A 15,890-nucleotide genomic window follows, 5' to 3' on the forward strand; every position below is an offset into this window, starting at 1 on the left:
AAAAGACAAGCCTGCCAAGGAAGATATGCATTCATTCATTCTTTATTACTTTTACCTAATTAATGAAATTCTGTTAATCCCTCAGTGAGGTGACATGTCAGAATGTAAAGTTTTGGTCTATTATAAGGATACTTAGGGCTTTACAAACAAATATTATAAACACAAAAATATTTATGTTTGCAAAGTCCTAAGTATCATTATTATATTTCATATTGTCTTGATCAATGTAAAGTTCTCAGGGGGCTGGCCTGCTCCCTGCAATGCATAGTACAGCATCACACATTTAAACGACACAGTTCCTCAAAGGTCCTCTAGGCACAGAATTGTATAAATGTGTCCCTGTGCAGGACGCTCCGCCGTCCCCCGGTCTTTAATTACAAACATGCTCTGGGTAGACCTAGCCTTATCATGAATGCATTTGTGCCGATTATGTTAATTTCCTAGCATCATTTCCCCAGGGCTCAGAGACAGAAAGCAGAGTAAATCTATACAAACACCCGCTACCCCACCCAAACGCACTTTTCTTTCAGTCCGGTCACCAGAAACTTCACGAACCCGGATTTCTGTAGCTTTGCACTGAAGTACCCTTGCCGTGATGAAGCTCCCAGCATCCAGCTGGCCCGCTAGTGGACTCACGGCACCTTCACTCGAAAGAAAGATCAACAACGTTTTTGTCTCCCCCAAGGCTCACACTCCCCTCCCCGAAGCACGAGAAGGCCCCCAGGCACTTTTCCCATTGCCCACCAGCAGGAGACCTGCTTCCTAGGCCAGTCTGCCAAAGGGCTAAAAGGGAAGCAAGTCACGTATCAGCTCCGCACTGCCTGGGTTAATTCCTGGTGCGGGGCTGCGGGCTGGTAATGGGGTGGTTAGGTGGGGTGCGCGTGTGTAAGTAAGGGGGGGGACGGACGACGACTCCCTCTTCCCACTTCCCCACCCTCGGCTCCAGCCAGCAGTGCTGCAGCGAGACGTTATTTCCAGGAGCTGTCCATGAGCTCAATCAGCGGCCCAGCCTGCTGGCTGGCTGGCTGGCTCGCCGCTCTCTGTGAGGGCCGCTAGAATAATCCCAGCGCTCGCGCCGCTCCCCACCCCCTCGCTCGCGCACACACACACGCACACACACACACACACACGCGGGCTGGAGGCTGGTGTGCGCGGCTGCCGCAGAAGCCGCCCCGCCGCGGAGCCCGAGGGGAGGCACAGCCGCACTGGCGCGGACTTCCACGGGCAAGGTCATGCGGTGACCGGCTTCCAGCCCTTCCCACCCACCGACCGCTGCAGGGCGCGCCGGGGGCCCGGGTTGGCTGGGACGGCGCTGCGCTCGGCCGCGGCCGCGGCGAGGCGCGGGGCTCTGGGATGATCAGAGCTCCCTCCTCCTGCCCTTGGCGCTGTCAGAGGAGAGGCCGGGAGGCGGCTGCGGCGGTCGCAGGCGGAGGCCGGGCGGCAGGGCTGGGGAGAGCACAGTGACAACGAGAAGGAGCCCAGGAGCAGGAAGATGGCTTCCCCCACCTCCCCCGGCCCGGGAGGCGGGTCCTCTCCCCCCGCCAGCCAGGCACGCATTCGCCAGGTGGGTGCACCCTGGAGAGGGCACATAGCTTGGGACTGACGCACACCGCTTCACAGGACCCACTGCATGGCACTGCCACACAGTGCCTCCCTCCACTCACTGCATGGCACTGCTACGCACTGCCGCACGATACACTGCATGGCACTAGCCTCCACTGTCTCACAGTACACTGCGCGGCACTGCCACGCAGCCACACAACACTTACTGCATGGCACTGCCACACAGTGCCTCCCTCCACTCACTGCATGGCACTGCTACACAGTGCCTCTGAACACACTGCATGGCATTGGCGCAACAACACGCCCTGCACGGCATTGGTACAACCACACATTGTAATAACAGCCTGGCGCACACTGACGTGATGCTGCACAATACACACACTGCAAGGCACTGGCACACAACACAGTCTGCGTGGAATGCATAACACAGAGTAATGTATGCTCCCTGTACAAAACAAACACACGCTCACTTCACACTGACACCATGTGTCACACACAGCAGACACACGTCTGACATAGAGAGCACTGAACCAAATACCACAGATGACACTAACCACCACGTGTGTTAAAACATCTCAGACCCACGCAAAGCCTGACTCATTCATCTCACACACAAAACACTGCACATGAGAAACACCACATAACCTGGAAGAGTCAAATAGCAGGACATTGTATGACTGACAAACACCACTTGTCTCTTTTTCTCTCTCTCACAGACACAGAGTTTATCATTGTATTCTAGAGGAATGTGGGTTTCTATTTGCACTGTGTCATATAAGAGGGGCTGAAGCCATCTGGGTGTCTAAGAGCTGTGTGGTGTATGCTTGTGATCTGCAGATGCACTGATGACAGGAAGGGTAGCACAGAGGCGGTATGTCAATGTGTGTAGGCGTGAGTGTGATCTTTCTTGGCTGTGTTATTATTGTCATGCTCTGATGAGACACGGAGATAGCAAGGGTGGCTCTGATACAGGAGGAGGCAGGCTGAGGATGAAGTTTGGAGTTTTCCTTGGTTACTGGCTCAGCTAGGATTGGGCTTCAGGAAATGAAGTGGGGATATGTGAGGATAGCAGATGGCAGGTTTTTTTCTCTGTAAATGATCAGAGCTGCAGTTGTTGGGAAGGGGTGGGGGCGGGTGGAGGGGAAATTCAATGTAAACATGGAAAAGTTATGATAACATCTAGAAATGCTCTCAAGTGTTATGCTCACCTTCGGTTTACATCGCTTTCCACATCAGGATCTCCAGGGGTTCATGGTCTGATTCATGTAAGTTGTAGTATTATAAGGACTCTCAGTTTCTTTTCCCTTCATTCCACTTGTTTGGCAACTCAGTGAAAAATTAAGGGGTTGTCGATCTACCTGTTTGTAATCTAATTAAGTTCTGGTGACTATGCTGTACTGGATCTTTCTTTTGACTGCCATCTTGCTGCCTCTGTCTGTTGCTTCTGTTGATTTTGACATGCTGTGTCAAGGGCAAAGATAAGATATCTATACTGTTGAAATCTAATAAATATGTTCTTCAGTGACATGCACTAAATTTTCTAAAATGAATTCAGTTGTAGAAAGCAAGACCCTATGTTGTGATGACGCTCACTTTGTAATGTGGTACCACCCTGTTAAAAAAAAAAGAGAGAGATCTGATAGCAATATTCCTATATAATGTCTCTAAATAAAATTCACTGTTGCAATCATTGTGTATTTTTGATATTTACATGGCAAGGATTTGTAAACCTGTTAATACTTCCTAAATAAATATATAGAAAGTAGGACCCTAGTTGCTACTGAATTACATTAAAATTATGACAAAAAACACATGGGCCTTTCCCATCAGTGTGTACCAATCATATAGAACCCCTCCCAACTCAGTGAGCTAGATGATGTCATTTTATGAACATTGATGGTGAGGGATCCAAAAACCAAAGTATCACTGAATTTTAACAGGCAGAAGGACTGAAAGGTAAAGCACTGAAAGCAAACAGTTAATTATTAATCTGTTGACACGTCTCTCCTTACCTCTTAACATTCTAATATAAATATACAAACAAGACTATTTCAAATACTATGTAGGTGTGCATGTGTAATACATGCATGTATGTTAAATATAATACTCATATGTATATATATTGAATTATATCAGGATGCCAAGAGATTAATACAAAGTTACATTAAAACAATTTGAATAACAGTAGCTATACATTCACCAATATTTTAGGGTGTGTTACTATTGTGGGTGAGACATGTTTATTGAAGCACATGAATACAATTCCTAATTAATATAATGCAGCAATTTGCAAAAAAGAGCTGTAAATTGTAGTGACTGGTGCATTTTTTGAATTTTGAAATTGTTTTTTAGAGTTATTTTGCCATTCTCCACCTGGCCTGGTCTTCATCCACTCAAGTAGAACAGAAATACTGCCAACTTCTGACTGCAGGGAATTACAGTGATTCTGTTCTGCAAGTGTTTTTGAACATACTAGAAATAGAATAGATAATAATGGGCGTGTCCTGCTAAGGTCTGAAACGTTGAGTTTGCTTTTTATATTAGGACTTCAAAAGTAGCATGATTAAGATGATAAAATTAGTAAATTAAAAACTGTTCAAAAAAGGATTCTTGGTAAGTAATCAGATTAGTGTGCCACATATGTAGTCTTCTTTGTATCTTCTGTTGACAAAGTAGTGATAGTGTTTATGGGGAAATCTCAGCTTTTGGAGTTCAGATAACCCTTCAGAAGTTTGGATGATTATCTGAACTAGCCAAATCTATTATGTATTGAAAGGTCAGGCTGGAAATCTTGGGTAACAAGGCTTTTGTGTGAGATTTCAAGACACATTTGCTTCTGGCCCCAGCTGGAAATACCACAAGAACAGTCTTTTTTTCAAGTATTTTGGCACTTCCTGTTCCTTCCCAGCTGGAAACGGAACATGAGGAAGAAAGTATCCGGGCTTTAATAGTTCAGTCTGAGTTTGATTCTAGAAGTGAGCAAAGTGAATAGGGGACTTTCCTGAATTCATTTGACCCTTTCTACACAGTGAAATCAGCAAAGACTTGGAGTATTGGGACAAAAAGAAGTTACAGTAAAGAGCTAGCAAGGACCTGACGAAATCAGACCTTGAAGAAATCAGGTCCCAAACCTAAACACTAGGAATCTTGGAGAAATCAGGCCATAGAGAAACTTGTAGCTTGTTTGCTTATAATTTATTCAGTATGTTTATTTGAACCAGATATGCAGAATCATCCCTTGTAGTGACTGAGAGCTGCTATGGCGACTCACCTCAATAGAAATTTGATTTGATCCTCCTGCACATTTCAACCCTTTGGTGCATTTCTTAGATCTATGGTCAGAATCTAAGTCATGAATATGACTTGAATATTACGTTTCCAGTTATTTATTTTTAATAGCAAACAGTTGGGGGTTGCTGTTGCCACAGTCCACAGAGGGAAGGGAAAAAGAGAAGCCATTCTAGAACCAGTGAGTTGTTCTCTACATGGTAATATTAAAGACACAGAGACAATATTGCATTCCATCCAAAAGAAAAGTGAGATGTTACATACCGGGGAAGTGAGACAAATACCATAGGCTTCACTGGGCTGTTACGTGTGCTCAAGTGGCTAGTGGCAGGGGTGGCCTTACCATGAGATGAACTGATGCGGCTGCCTCAGGTGCCAGACCTTGGCGGGGTGCCACTAGGACCCAGAGTGTAAAAATTGTGTCTGCTGCTGGTGCATATGTATTCTCTCTGCTCTAGATGCGCAGTGATGGTGGAGTGCTGTGCTGGAGGAAGGAGGGCACAAGAGACATAACAGTCAGAGAGGAAAAAAGGTGAAAGGGAATAACAGAAAGCAGCAGGAACTGCAGGGAGAGAGAGGAGGAGGATCCTCTTATATACCTCCCTAGCACCCCCAGGAGCCTGGACTGATTAACACCAGCTTCTCAGGGAGCTTCCTGTTTCCTGCTCCTTCCCTGAACTCCCTTGAGGCGAACAGGCAGTCAGCTGAAGCAGTAGGAGCCAGTTAGGCCCTTAAGACGCTGATGTCTTCTCTCACTCAGGCCCTGCTCGTAACCTGCTTATTTGTCCCCTTCAACTGAGTGTAGAGAGCCACTATAGCGGGTACAGAACAGCAGTCATGAGTGAGAGAAGAAAACACCCCTCTGGGGCAGCATTCAGAAAAAGAAAGAAAGCAAAGGAAGCTTTTCTATCTGAGCAGGAAGGAGCTCTCCTGAGCTACACAGACACAAATGTTCATGGTGAGCCTTCCGGCCCCAGTGAGGATGTGAGTGGTGAGGAGATGCCTGATCTTCCAGTTAGTCAGAATGCAGGTGACCTAGCAGCTACTGCAGCATTCATATCTCCATCTCAAATGGATGTAACCATGCACATTCTTGAAGAAAAGTGTAGATCAGAGAAGAGTGTGGTGGAAGCACAAGAAACAGCTGCTGCTGAGTTTAGTTCCTTAAGTCTAGGACTGTAGACCCACTTGAGCGGTAGCCTGAGGGACTTCCTCGTATTGCATGGGCCACAGCAAATGAAAAATGTCATGTTCCCCGAAGACAATGAAAATAGAAGTTTCCATCCAACACATTACTGGCGTGAAATCCCCAATGGTGACAAAGTGGAGAGGCCATGGCTTATGTACTCAAAACCCCAGAATGCTGCATACTGTTTGTGTTGCAAACTCTTCCAGTCTAATGTTCCAGCCACATTGGGTTCTACAGGAACAAAGGACTGGAAAAATCTGGCAAGAAATCTGGCATGCCAAGAGAAGCAAATCACCAGAAAGCATTCCACAGATGGAAAGAGCTTGAGATGAGACTATGGTTAAAGGCCACCATAGATGATCAGCATCAAGAGAAGATTGCATCAGAGTCTCTTTACTGGCAAAATGTTCTGAAAAGGCTCATTGCCATTGTGAGAATGCTTGCTACCCAAAACCTAGCACTGCGTGGCACTTCAGATCAGCTGTATGTGCCAAACAGTGGAAACTTCCTTAAAATTGTGGAGCTGATGGGTGAGTTTGATGCTGTACTCCAGGAGCATCTAAGAAGAGTCACCACCCAAGAAATGTACACACTCCACTACCATGGAAAAACAATTCAAAATGAGATCATACAGTTACTGGCAACAAAAGTCAAACAGAAGATTGCGGCAGATCTGAAGTCAGCAAGATATTACTCTGTTATTCTGGACTGCACACCTGACATCAGCCATACGGAACAAATTACTTTAATGTTGCGTTTTGCAACAACAACAGAACCTAGTGAAAATGTTCCTGCAATGGTGACGGTCAGAGAGCATTTTCTAGAATTTATTGACATTGATGATACTACAGGAGCTGGTATGACAAATGTGCTTCTTAAAAAGCTGGAAGATACGGGAATTGCGATAGCTGACATGAGAGGTCAGGTGAGCAAGAGACTTCAAGGTGTTGACCTTGATATATCTGGAGCAATGGAACAACTGGACAAAGCAAAGTCATACCTACAGTCTTACCGGTCAAATGAGGGATTTCAAAATGTTCTGAAGAGTGCACAGAAGTTGGCAGAAGAACTTCACACTGAGGCTATTTTCCCACCCATTCAAGAATACAAGAGTCACTGAAGAAGAAGACATTTTGATTACGAGGCACGGGATAATTCCATAAGAGACCCCAAACAACAATTCAAAGTTGAATTCTTTAACCAGGTGTTAGGTTGTGCAATATACTCAGTTGAAGAACGTTTCATGCAGCTCAAGGAACACAGCAGTATATTTGGGAAGTTGTATGATACTCCCAAACTCCTCGCTATACCTGAAGAAGACCTACACCAGCAATGCAGGGCACTAGAGACAGTGTTGACACATGATGACATGCATGATATTGATGCAAGTGATTTAGGTGATGAACTGAAAGCCCTTTCAAGACACATTTCATCAGGATCAACTCCAAAGGCTGTTCTGGAATATGTGTGCACAAATAAGGTGACCACCCTCTTTCCAAATGCTTTTGTTGCTCCGCACATACTTCTAACACTTCCTGTAACAGTTGCCAGTGGAGAACGCAGCTTCTCCAAACTGAAGTTAATAAAAACACATCTACGCTCCACAGTGACACAGGAGAGGCTGTTTGGCCTTGCAGCCATCTCAGTAGAGCATGAGCTGGCCCAGACTGTGGACCTTCAGGAAGCAGTTCAAATCTTCGCAACCAAGAAGGCAAGGAAAGCACCACTTTGATTATTCAAACAGATAAAAATGCTAGGGTTTACTACGCAGACAAGAAAAGTTACATTTACTGTTCAGGCGTTTGAAAGTTAAGTGTTACTTAAAATTTTTGAACAAGGCATTTTAAGTTGTTAGTTTTCCTTTATTGGGGTAGGGAGCAGAGCAGTACCATGAGAGGAGCAGAACAGGAAGAAGGCAGAATTGAGACCTTTCAAAGTTTTGGCCCAAGTGAGGGAGCATGGGGGCGTCATTTGAGCTTCCCGCCTCAGGTGTCAAAATGTTGTGGGCTGGCCATGGCTAGTGGAGTATTCCATGTGTGTAGGAGGATCTTCTAATGTAAATTCCAGTACCATACCCCCTTCCTGACCATTGTCAAAGGGGCATGTCTAGGGTAAAAGGAGTATATGGTTGGGGCATCTCTACACCCTGGCTGTCCTTGGTTACCAAAATGGCTCCTGGGGGTCAGAAGCAACCAAAGGGAAAGGAAAGCAGTCTTCAGACTGTAGCGAAATTAACTACTAACTAGTCAGATATAAATTTAATGACAAATTGAAAACCTTATTTTTCTGTGCATATCTTTATTTCACTATTTTAGAAAGAGTTATTGCAATGATTTACAATGTTACCTAGCAGTCAGTTTGTTAGCTGCCACAGTTACATGTATCTCCATTAGGGGTCTGATGGATTATTTTTACTTTCAAATCAAGTACTTTTTAGCATTCTGAATTAGTTTTTCAGCATTCTGAATTAGTTTTTAATTCAGGTATTTATTCTGCAATGAACATGAGACAGCGACACAACATTCTGAATTAATATGTAGGGATGAATAATGAAAGAAGTGTTTCATGGCTACAAATGCCTTATATGCTTAATTACAGGTTTCAGAGTAACAGCCGTGTTAGTCTGTATTCGAAAAAGAAAAGGAGTACTTGTGGCACCTTAGAGACTAACCAATTTATTAGAGCATAAGCTTTCGTGAGCTACAGCTCACTTCATCAGATGCATCTGATGAAGTGAGCTGTAGCTCACGAAAGCTTATGCTCTAATAAATTGGTTAGTCTCTAAGGTGCCACAAGTACTCCTTTTCTTATATGCTTAATATGCATTTTGTCTACTGTATGTTTAGAATTATTTTTAATTACACTTAGAAAGGAGCCACTCAGCAGTCATGTTTCTGATCTTTGGATATGAGTTTGGTATTTCTTATTTGGACTTTTACTAGGCTGCAATGAAACAGCATCTATACAATGCAGTGGATGCCCTTCACAAACATTTAATAGTACATATACAAAGATATAAGCCCCACGATGAAATCAAATAACCCAAATACAGCTAAAATTATTGACTCTCCTTATGCAACCACTACCAGAGTCCCACACCACCACATCTCTCACAGCTTTTTATGAGGAAGGGAGAAGAGAGGTCTTGCAGCATGGCAATAAACTCAGGCTGTTACAGACCAAATGGGTACGTTAACAAGAAGCCATTATGCTGATTACATTTTGATGTACTTATGTTATCACAAAAAGAAAAGGAGTACTAGTGGCACCTTAGAGAGTAACCAATTTATTTGAGCATAAGCTTTCATGTATCAGATGAAGTAAGCTGTAGCTCACGAATATTGTCGCCCATACTTCGGATTCTGCAAGTTGGTATGGAGGATGCCAGATTGACAGCCCTGGGAAGGTTGAGGAGGAGAGTCCTCTGTGATATTTGGATTAAAATATTTTGAATGAAGAGAAAAAAATAGGAAACAGCTCTTCCTTACTATCTTCCAGGATCTGTTCATCATCCATAAGAAGTGAAGACTGCCTAATACGTTAGCAGGAAAAGAATATGATTTGTAGTGCAATTTAAATGTAAGGGAGAAAAATGGAGTGTTCAGATTTGAGCTGTCTATAAATTTAAAGAGAAACTACTATCGATACCAGAGCATGAAAATATGATCAGACATCCCTTTAAATGGCACTGTTTAACTTTTATTCAAGAGACCAAAGAATAATCTTGGGTAAAATTGGTGGAACATCCTCTTATCAGTGTTGCTGATTCTCTGGAGCACTGAAATTGTAGCTAGTGACTTTTGCTGCATTCCAGAGGTGAAAGTGAAAACAAAACTGAAGCAAGAAGCACAGGTGTCAGAATGTATTATATAGTGTGAAAAGAAAAGGAGTACTTGTGGCACCTTAGAGACTAACCAGTTTATTTGAGCATAAGCTTTCGTGAGCTACAGCTCACTTCATTCACTGAATGCGTCTGATGAAGTGAACTGTAGCTCACGAAAGCTTATGCTCAAATAAATTGGTTAGTCTCTAAGGTGCCACAAGTACTCCTTTTCTTTTTGCGGATACAGACTAACATGGCCGTTACTCTGAAACCTGTCATTATATAGTGTGAGAAATTCAACATGCAGGTGAGAGAGAGATGATAACATGATCAGCAATAGCAGTGAAGTCGGTATTAGAGGTGGTGAGGAAGTAGTTTTCCCATTCAATGAAAATGTTCGCGATTACAAAGATTTTTCCAGTCTATATCAGGATTAACCCAAGACCTTTCAAAATATTTCATAAAAACAGAGAGAAAGAGTCCCCAGAGTACTCACCTGGGATATGAGAGAACTAGGATCAAGTTGCTGCTCCAAATGAGGGAGAGCAGGGGTTTGTACATCTCAGGTGAATGCCCTAACTTCTGGGGTGGGTCTCTGTGCCTCATTTTGACCAGAAATTCTATACTGGACAAGAGAAACCTTTCTGACAAAAGTGTCATCGGTTCCTATGAAAAGTTTTGGTTTTGACAAAAAAGGGTTTTGGTAAAAAAAAATTGCAACTAGCTCTAGTGAGTACGCACACAGAGTAAATATACCACCTAGGAATGTGGGAGCCAATCATCAGTAGGAAAATCAGGTTAGCAGCAGTGACTGAGTAATCTGAAATCCTTCTGAAAACCTCTCTATGTTTTTCCTTCTTTTTCAACTGTCTTCATTTTGGTATCTGTAGGGTTTTTTAACATACATATTTTTAAATTTACTGCTCTTGGTGGATGCCAGATTGACAGCCCTGCAGGATGGCATTCTCTCTCTACAGAACAGGTACAGCCAGGCAGTAACTGAGAAAACTTCCTTACACTGCTTTGCCACTTTGCTTCATCCCTGGAGGGCTTCAGTTCTGAGAGTGAGAATAGATGAGAGTTCATGGTAACTCTTCTGGGACAGCCAGCAAGGGTGCCAAAGAGTATTAGTGGCTTTTGTGATGTGTTAACTGGTCTGAAATTACTAGACACATTTCCCATAGGGAACAAACAGCAATCATATGGTAACAGTGCTTGTTCACTACTGAACTGGGCTGGATTTAAACCTGTGATCCAGAGGTGGAAGATTCTTTAATCCATTAACAGTGTCCTAATTTCCCTCTTATCTACATTTTTGATGCAAGTATTTTACTGTATTAAGGAAAAGAACTGCATCTATTTATTAGAAATTAGCCTAGTTGCAAAATTTGGATATAGGTCTAGCTTCCCCCCCCTCCACCCAGAGTCTGAGAATGTTATTTTTTTTAGGGATTCAACTGAGGCCAATCTCAGCCTTTGCTCTATCTTTAGATGCAGAATGTGGAATTTTGGACTAGTTAAAAAAAAATTGTGCAGAGCCCTATTATTATGTACATGCAAGGGATCAAACTCAACCTAGACCTGTGCTGGCTACTACTAGCATAGACCTTTACCATGGCCTGCTGTAGCCAAAGATCCACTGAGAGGAGGTTGCACTGGTATAAAGTGGTCACAACCTCTTCTTTGCCAAAGACTCCACAGATTGCCAGTGTAGTTGCATAAGACATCCCAGGAAACCCTATTATGTGCAGAAGCAATTCATCCCCTAGCACTCTGGGTGTTTGTTTGGCTCCAGTCACAGATTAAAGCAGCCTACTTCAGGTGGAATATCCTGAGGGAAGGCAGCAGCAACACCTGTGGCCTCCCAGGGGTGAACCCTGTCAGGTGCATGGGGGATCAGCTGGTGAAGGGAGTTGTAAATTGCGCCTGCTTGTTCCAGTTCACATGAATTTTGGCCGAAGGGGACAGAATTAAGGTGAAGGTTGTATGGCTATAATCGCCACTTTAATGATATGTTAACTGTTGTTGTTTGTATATGATAAAACACTATCCACAGACATACTTGAATATATTCATATTGAGAATAATACTGAAAAGTGGAAGATGATAAATAAATAATCCAGTTGAATGAAGCCTCTTTAGAAAAGTCAGGGAAAGATGCAAAGACAATCACCAGAATATTTACATTAACTGATATATTATGTGATTTACCATGTGATCTTTATAAATAAACCCGTTTCATTTAATCATGAACAGAGATGGACCCAAACAAAGTTTCCAGTTCTAAACACTTTATCAGCATCCAGAGTTTTGGTTCAATCTTATCTTTAATTTTGACCTTTTAAAGCTATTAAAAAAGTAAAAGTGGTGACATATGAGCTTAGGCAGCACAACATTAAACAAAGAGAACGTCTGCAGAAATGAACAAATATGAATTCGTGATTTCAGTAAACCACGTGTGATTTATTGGGAAAAATGCATGCCAATACAGAGTCTCTATTCAGCATTTTAAAATAATCAAACATAATGGGTAGTGAAACTGTTTGTATAATAAGTGTAAGGAAGGTATAATAGGAAAAGGTAATTATAGTTAATGCATAAATAAATCAGTGTAAATAACTACATTAAAAATATTATTCAAGTTGCAAAGTTAAACACTCAAAAATTCGGAGATATTATATTTAAGGTTGCCCATGCAATCTTAATTCTAACCCTTTCTGTGTCTCTTCCATGCACTTAATGAGGCAGCACTCCTATGGAAAAATAGCATTTGATCATGTAATTAATGACTATCATAATATACAGTAACACTCTTTAGAATGTTCATGTTCAGTGTTACTGTTTTGGCATGCTGCTAATATTTTTAAGGCAATGGTGATTTTCAAAAGTTTATAATTCAACCAGACCTAAACAGAATTTCATAGGACAAATAAAAGGCATGCCCCTAGCCCAAGGGCTTTGTCTCTGCCAAGCTTCAAAGTCTTGCAGCAAATGAGATGTTAAAGCTTCTAAAGAAAAAGGTTGCAAAGATTCTTTATAATGGAAGGTGATAGGCAAGCTAGCTATGGAGGGCACTATCAGCTCTCCTTATATTGTATATAAAAATACAGGGTGTATTGTATAGACACAAATGTGTACACTATATGCTAGCAGAAAACAATTTTTTCTTGGAGGAAGGCCCAGATCTTCAAAGGGATTTAGATGCTTGACTCCCATTGATAAAAAAAAGAAAATGGGCATTATGATGTTGTGATATTAGTATTAGAATTTATATCACTTAAAAATGGACGAAGTGATAAGCAGTATTAATAAATAAAAACTGTTTGTAAACATAAACTTCTGATTGAAGTTGCTTAGGTCTCGTACTATATGTATAGATAGTAGCCAGCGTAATGGGGCTCAGTCACTTTGGGCCTGTAGGCCATAGTGTAGTACAAGTAATAATAAATAAAAGCCTGAGTAGGAAGATGGGAACATCCATTGCTAAATTGCATTATAATTTTATCCTGAAAAATCAAACCAATTAAAATACAATAGGACTGTAAATTACACTCCACACTAATACAACAACAGTGTCTTCTGGAGAGGCATTCACAATCCTAGTGATATCTCTCGAGGGAGATTAGCCATACCAAGCCAGACTCTGGGATGGGGCTCTTTGAGTTAAATTGCAGCTGAGGTTTTCAGAGTCTCAGCTGGGAATGCCTGCCTGAGCTGAAGCAATCAGGTACAGCTGAGCCTAATTAGGTGCAGAGTCTTAAAAAGAGCTTTGTGTGTAAAAACCAGAATACAGAGCTCAAGAGAAAGATCCCCCCCCCCACCCCCCGTTGGGACTGTTTAGAGCTGGTTTTGGTGTTTAACCCACATGGAGGCAATGTAGCCAGAGATAGGAAAAAGAGAACTGAATGAGAGAGGAACCCTGTCAAAATAAACCTGAAATCCTAGAGAAAGGGTTTTTGCTCTAAGTTTTCTGTGAAATTTCTTTCTAGCTGAATAGTTCCCTGGTCTTCCACAATGATGTAGTAGATATAGGACACAACCAGAAGTGAGAGGATGTTTGTAAAATAGGGTTAATATAGTTACCACACAAACCCTATGTAAAACAATAGGTGAAACATACCATGACACCAGTTTATAAATGGTGTCAGACTTCATGTGTATCTCCCTCTGATGCTAATTGAAGACCGGTAATTATCTGCAGGACTCATAATCCTTCAGTTAGCTAACAACCTGATGCTATAATCATCTCTAGCTTAAGATGTAGTTATAGACAAACCAACATGTGAAGCACTTGAAGTGGAAAAGAGACAATTCTTAATTGCATGGAAACATTACTATAGCTGGCAATACTGTTGTGACAGTTGCTAAAAATAGGTGTGTACATAGAATATCCGAGTTGGAAGGGACCTCAAGAGGTCATCTAGTCCAACCCCCTGCTCAAAGCAGGACCAATCCCCAATTTTTGCCCCAGATCCCTAAATGGCCCCCTCAAGGATTGAACTTGCAACCCTGGGTTTAGCGCGCCAATGCTCAAACCACTGAGCTATCCCTCCCCCTCAACTGTCCTTATCCTTTGATACAAAAGCCTGAAGACAAATGCAAGTGAGGAGATCTGGATTTGGTGAGTTTTGATTCTGCTCTTGATATTCCTTAGTCATTATAATGTTCCTTGTCAGGAAAGTCAGAGACTTTGGGATAGGCCTATTTTTCCATAGCATTCCATTAACTTACAAAGAATTTATGTACGTGCATTGAAGAGGCTATACCATGTTGATGGCTAGACCGCAGGGCTATAACCTGCAAATGCTGTTGGAGGTGGATATGATTGCTTAGTGTAGATTGTTTCACTTGCTGGTTTGCATACATTAGCAGGATGCTGCAATGATTGGGTTTTAAATCCCATAGGACAACTCCTATAAAGATAAATTGTTTCCCTTACAATAATATAAAATTTATGGAAACACTTATTTTGATAAACTTTGTAGGTGCTTAATTTTCTGAAACATAATTTTGCGGTCTCAACTGACCTGATGGTATCCTTTTTAAGTATGTGTATGCAATGAATGGAGAATAAACCCCTGGGTTATTAAAGTAAGTAAACTGTGCTGATCTATTAAACTGGATGTTTTGTCTCCCAGTGGAATTTTTAAAAAAACTTTTTAAAAATAGCAACTTGTAAATGGACTTCAGAAGTTGCCAATAAGCTGGTAATTTAGACTGAGAATTGACTTAAACTGAGAAACAAAAAGGCTTTCACAAAATGTGGAACCCATAGCTATGTACAATGCTATGAAATAGACTCTTCCTTATCTTGTACTTGCTTTCAGCCATATCCTGCTTTCCTTGCTCATGAAAATCTCCCCTTGTCCTTAGTGGGCATTTTGAGTGAGTAAGGAATACAGGATTAAATCCCATGATTTTAAAGCAGAAATTCTGTGTGATGTAGCAGATGTCTGTATAATGCTTCAGTAAATGATAAATATTTAAAGAAAAAGGAAGGGAAAAATCAGCAGCCTTTGTTCATTTTCCTGCAGAATCTTGTAAGCCCAGGAAAGATGCAAGGTATTTTCATAATCCATTGTTACACCAAAAGAATCCTGAAACAAAGTCAATGAATGTGTGGATTAAATCATATGAAAAAAACCTGTCTGAGAGCTCACCACTAGTTTAAGTAAATTTTACCCTCTTTCAAAGTATTAGGAATAATATTGAAAGGCAGAGGGGCAATTAGAGATGAGACAAGAGAAGAATTACTGAGTGAAAAAGAGCTAATTAAAACGAATGTTGCAAATTAGCTGTTTTCAGAACTAAAAACTCATTGTTAAGGGAAGCTCCCCTTAAATTTAAATTGTAATGATAGTCTCCTTTTTGAATCATAATTTTAAATGAGACACTATCCAAAGAAATGGAAGTATTGTGAATGAATGACCAGCTATATCTGAAGGTTATGTCAACTGATAAAAAATATTGCTAGTTACCAACTCATATGCAATATATGATGAGTGGTTACTAACCCTTGATGGACAA

General features: G+C 41.7%; 1 protein-coding gene across 2 annotated transcripts in view; it reads left to right on the forward strand.

Moving 5' to 3' along the window:
• Positions 1 to 1,292: 1,292 nt before the first annotated feature.
• Positions 1,293 to 15,890, forward strand: part of ANK2 (ankyrin 2) — a 572,992-nt gene continuing 558,394 nt past the window's right edge. Inside the window, exon 1 of one of the 2 annotated variants that reach the window (XM_073340925.1) lies at positions 1,293 to 1,564. In XM_073340925.1, coding sequence (XP_073197026.1) covers positions 1,493 to 1,564 — 72 coding nt within the window. In that variant the 5' untranslated portion in view covers positions 1,293 to 1,492. Of the gene's footprint in view, positions 1,565 to 2,810; positions 2,829 to 15,890 lie in introns of those variants that run through there. The other variant, XM_073340929.1, reaches the window with a different exon arrangement.

Source organism: Lepidochelys kempii, chromosome 4, assembly GCF_965140265.1.
Source record: "Lepidochelys kempii isolate rLepKem1 chromosome 4, rLepKem1.hap2, whole genome shotgun sequence".
Classification (NCBI taxonomy): domain Eukaryota; kingdom Metazoa; phylum Chordata; order Testudines; family Cheloniidae; genus Lepidochelys; species Lepidochelys kempii.